At 38.7% G+C, this 4636-nt stretch overlaps 1 protein-coding gene across 1 annotated transcript in view; it reads left to right on the top strand.

Annotated features, from left to right (window-relative positions):
- LOC101850459 (microtubule-associated protein 1B-like) overlaps window positions 1-2359 on the top strand; it is a 39198-nt gene extending 36839 nt beyond the window's left edge. The window contains exons 18-19 of the mRNA XM_035972269.1: window positions 683-830; window positions 2130-2359. Of these exons, the coding sequence (XP_035828162.1) occupies window positions 683-830; window positions 2130-2359 (378 nt within the window). The remainder of the gene's footprint in view (window positions 1-682; window positions 831-2129) is intronic.
- The last annotated feature ends 2277 nt before the right edge of the window (window positions 2360-4636 follow it).

Here is a 4636-nt window from a genome sequence, read left to right as displayed (position 1 = left end):
GGGGGGGGGTGAGGAGGTTCCAGTGCCCGAGTACAATCTTTTACTTGACTTCGAACAATAATGAAATAATGCACCCGAATTGGTTTGAACATGTTGACCTGTAAGAAACATTGAACCCCGAATATCTTCTAAGGTAACCACTTCCTAAGGCTTGCAGACATTTTTAAATCCCTAGTCTATCAATGTGCACCATCTAGTGAGTAAAATCGTGTGTTTTATGTCTATGCCTGTCAGACTCGCTTTAGCGCGCTCATATGACCTTATGCAGTTGCGAGCGCCGTAAAACCCCATACTAAACTAACTAAGACTCGCTTTTTCCGTACACTGAAAGACCAATATGGTGTCGATGTGCCTCATTTTATCCAACCTCACCTGTTGGTGTCCGGGGTGTAGTGGTCAGGCTCTTAGCCATTGTGCGCAGAAGACTAAGGTGAGATTCCCAAGAGAGATGGTTTTATTTTCGAGTATCCTCATTTGTCTGTTGCGATCTCTTACCTCACCCACCTTGGATTGAACCCTGATAGGTAGTCGAAGTAGCCCGCCTCCTGATTGATGTAAACTGTGTTTTTGTTTTGTTTTCGTTGTTTCTGTTTGTTTTGTGTTGTGGTGTTTTTTTTTGGTGTGTTTTTTGGGGGGGGAGGCGTAAAACATTTACATTTACTATTTACGATTCTCCAAACAGGTGGTGCCGGAGATGCCATTGGGTCTACCTCCGATACGTGGAGCGTACGGCAAGATGATCGACGACTACGACGACGTGGACGACCCACGTATGAGAGGTCTGCTGGAGGAGCTGTACAAGGACAAGAAGTTCCTCGACAAAAATCTGCGTGAGTTCATCTTTCTTTGGTAGTTATGTTCCAGTAATATTTTACTATCAACACAAATAGGTTATGTAACTGCCGAAGATAAGAGGTGATATTAGGGCGTAGCATATTAAAACAAGGTGCAGAAGAAATAATGATGATAGGTTTCTTTAAAGAAAAGAAGGTGGAAACAACACCAGAGCACCGGCTAGCCATCTAGGTGAGTACTTCATGAATTCCTGTATTTCATGTGCTGTGAGAGTGTTTGTCGCCATGTTGAAACCCTTAGAGTAAGTTAAGTAGTGAAAATGTGTGGCTTGTTTAACCGTACACAACAAAGTAAGGGTGTTTTACTCTATTTTAAAAGCTTTATTGAGCGATGACGAATGCTCAGTCGAGAGCTTGTTGTACACGTTTTCTCTTATTCACACACTGTGTCTACTGTCAGTGTTTTCACACAATTTTGGAACCCTTTTATTACTTTTAGAGAACAACGTTAGTTAAATGCATTGCATTAAGCCTCGTATTCGACTAACGTGTCTGAGCGTGTCTGCACTCTTCATCATCATCCAGTGCCAGATCTGCGACAGACACTGGCGATTATGGTTCTCTATTCATTCCTTTGCTCGGATGCTCTAAAAAAAGCTATGTTTCCAAGATTATTCCCTGTTACCCATTTGTTTAGGTTCCCTAAATATGTTGTTCTGGGCCTACCCTTGCCTCGCTTGCCCTCAATTTTGCCAGTGAGAGCTTGATGTTGAACCTTATGTCTATTCAGGTGTCCCAAAAACTAATGTCGGCACTACAGATTCTGTAAAGCTATATACAAGTACCTGATGCCTTCTCATTTCACACATATTGGTAACACGTCTTGCGGAGTTTAGAAGCCTTATCAGAAGACAAAAAAGATTTCGTACACATTTTATTACATAAAGTGTCTCGTGATGAACATGTTGTTTGGGGCTCTCGTAAGTCGCTACCCTAAAGACAAACTTCTATCGGCTCAGTGCCTAGTTTTGAGAAATCTATCGTCAAAAGTTTTGAGTCTCACAACATATCAAGCTTTTTCTAATGTACTTCTTTGAACATCTTGATAACGACTCCGAATAATCTTAGGATTTTGATAGAGAAGATAAAACATTTATTTGGTTTCTCATCTCATGGTCTTAATATCGCGAAGAGGCTAAAATGTCAGATAGAACTTTGTAATTCTAAGGTAGCCAGAAGACAAAGAGCTTGTCAATGTCAAAGACTGAACAAAGAGAAATGAGAAAGTAACGAACTAATCTCTGGACTATTCAAACTTTTCTGTTCCAATTACAGAAGAGCCGGAAGCTGACGAGGACGCTTTTATCCGGGACCGCGCCCAGGCTGGGCGCCAGTACCTGCTGAACCGCGCCAGATTCTGGTCCACGCAACAGCCGTTGGTCAGGCCAGGCACCACGACGGGCGGAACCAGGACCAACACAGCTCAGTTGTCCAGAGGAGGCTCCTCTCACAGGTCAAGGTCAGAGGAGAGGTCGCACGAGCAGGAGAATCCTAAGTCCTCTTAACAATAAACGTTAGAACGTAATCATGTAAAAAGAAAATAATAAAATGATAATATATGCTCTTGTTACTTGTTACTTGTGTGAAGGACCGACATCACTGCACAAGGGGCATCCCCATAAGCGCTCCGTCCCCCTGAAGAAGCACATCTCAAAGTGTGTAGATAATAAATGCAAGTGGGCAGAAACTACAATGCTGTTTATTTGGTTGTTGTGTAGAAAATGCCTATAGCGAGCTGTATTGTATTAAGCTATGTTTGCGTAAAAGGGGACGCCGTTATTATATTGAATCTCTATGTTACATCTAACTCCAGCACATTGTGGAAAAACGGTAGCTTCATAATGCTAGAGTTAAAGAATGCTGGTGACTATAATTTCTTGTCCAGCAGCTACATAGATTTCCCACTACTAAAAGAAGTTGTTGTTGTACTTCTTAGGGGGGGGGGTGGAATGGGGGGGTCATACAGTAACTTCTTTTCTTTAGCTGTGATTTGTTGGTGAAGAAGGTGAGACTTGGGAGGAGGGAGAGGACAAGGGACATGTAATTTCCTTGGTATTACATCTTATAACTAGTTTTTAAAATGAAGAGTGCTATAGAAAATCTTCTGATTCATATGAGCGATCTTGAGTTTTATCTAAACGTCTATCATAGGTCAAATTAGACATTGTCATAGTTGTACTAGGAATATACAATGTGAAAACCAATAATACATGAAGAAAAACCCCCAAAACAAACCACAATACATTTCATTTAGATCTAAGAAACTTTAGGTCAGTTTGTATATCATATTTAGCCGTCTTTAGTGTCTTAATATTTGTAAATATAACATCACACCTACATTTGATCAAAGACGGGTTTTTTTATACCCCCTGGGGGAATATGAACCTCATACAATTGGATTTATAAGTTTGCATAGTGTCATTTCATAATACAAGCATAGTTTGACAAAATATTTTATTCATTTATCACCTCCCAGTCAACATGCAAATGCAAATGTATCCATATTGTCAATGTTTGGAACTGTTACGTCTTAATGATGGACAGTGAAAACCTATTAGCCACTATTTTTTAGAATCAGAACAGCTGGTTTGAGATTGCAGATTTACAGTATTCTTTTCCTGGATCGATAACAACAACAGTATTCTTCTGTTTGTTGCTAAGTTTTACCATCCTATTCCAACCAGACTTGTTTATTTGCATACATACCATTCCACTTTACCGTATATTAGACTGTATATGAAATGTACTTACAAATCATTATGCTTCACTGTATCATGGACTAAATACGAAGTTTGCCGACATAACATTATAATTTGATGTATCATAGACTTAATACGATGAGCATTAGAATGAATCATAGGTTCAAACTTATGATTTTTTTTCCTAATTTCTATCTGATGCGGAACGTGTTGCTTAATATATTATCAACTTTAAAATATCATGAGTGTAAAGAATTGTTTGTTTTTGTATTTATTATTATTTTTGTTATGAATATTGTGTCGATCATTGTTTTGGGGGAGTTTTTATTGTTTATTTTTTTAACTTAACCATGTTGTTGACAGTTGGTGCATAATAATATTATATGTCCTTTTCCTTCATGATGTTGTGATGTATATTGTCAACTGAAGTATTTATATGACGGAACCTTTTTTTCCTTAAGATTTATACTTTTCTGATAACGAATATGTATGAGTAAACTTATTGCTTAGGTGATCGAAGCAAATGATTGAGAAACAACTTTTATGTATGAAGTCACGTTTTATGAATTCCTTGATTAAACGTCTATTGTAAAGGTTAGAGGATTCTGGCCAGATGAATCCAATATACATATTGTTTATCGTGAAAAAACCCTATACTAATATTGCCCTGACAAGGTGAAAAATGGGAGGTGAAAACTAAGATCCATTTCCAAACCCTTCTATCCTCAATTTTGCTTTAATCACAACACCCCCTCTCCCCTGCATCCCTCCCTTTCACACTACATTATCTCTTCCTCCCTCTTCCTCTCTCTCTCTCTCTCTCTCTCTCTCTCTCTCTCTCTCTCTCTCTCTCTCTTGCCCTCTCTATTCCCCGCTCTCCCTTTCTCTGATAGAGGCAAAAGAGGGAGGAGCGAAGGAGAGAATTATAGAGATATAGAGATAGAGACAGAGAGGTAGAAAGACAGAGATATAAATAAAGAGAAAAAGAGAGACTAGATAGATAGATAGATAGATAGATAGATAGATAGATAGATAGATAGATAGATAGATAGATAGATAGATAGATAGATAGATAGATAGATA

The sequence above is a fragment of the Aplysia californica genome, unplaced genomic scaffold, assembly GCF_000002075.1.
Source record: "Aplysia californica isolate F4 #8 unplaced genomic scaffold, AplCal3.0 scaffold00021, whole genome shotgun sequence".
NCBI lineage: Eukaryota > Metazoa > Mollusca > Gastropoda > Aplysiida > Aplysiidae > Aplysia > Aplysia californica.
This window is presented reverse-complemented; position numbering and strand designations above follow the sequence as displayed.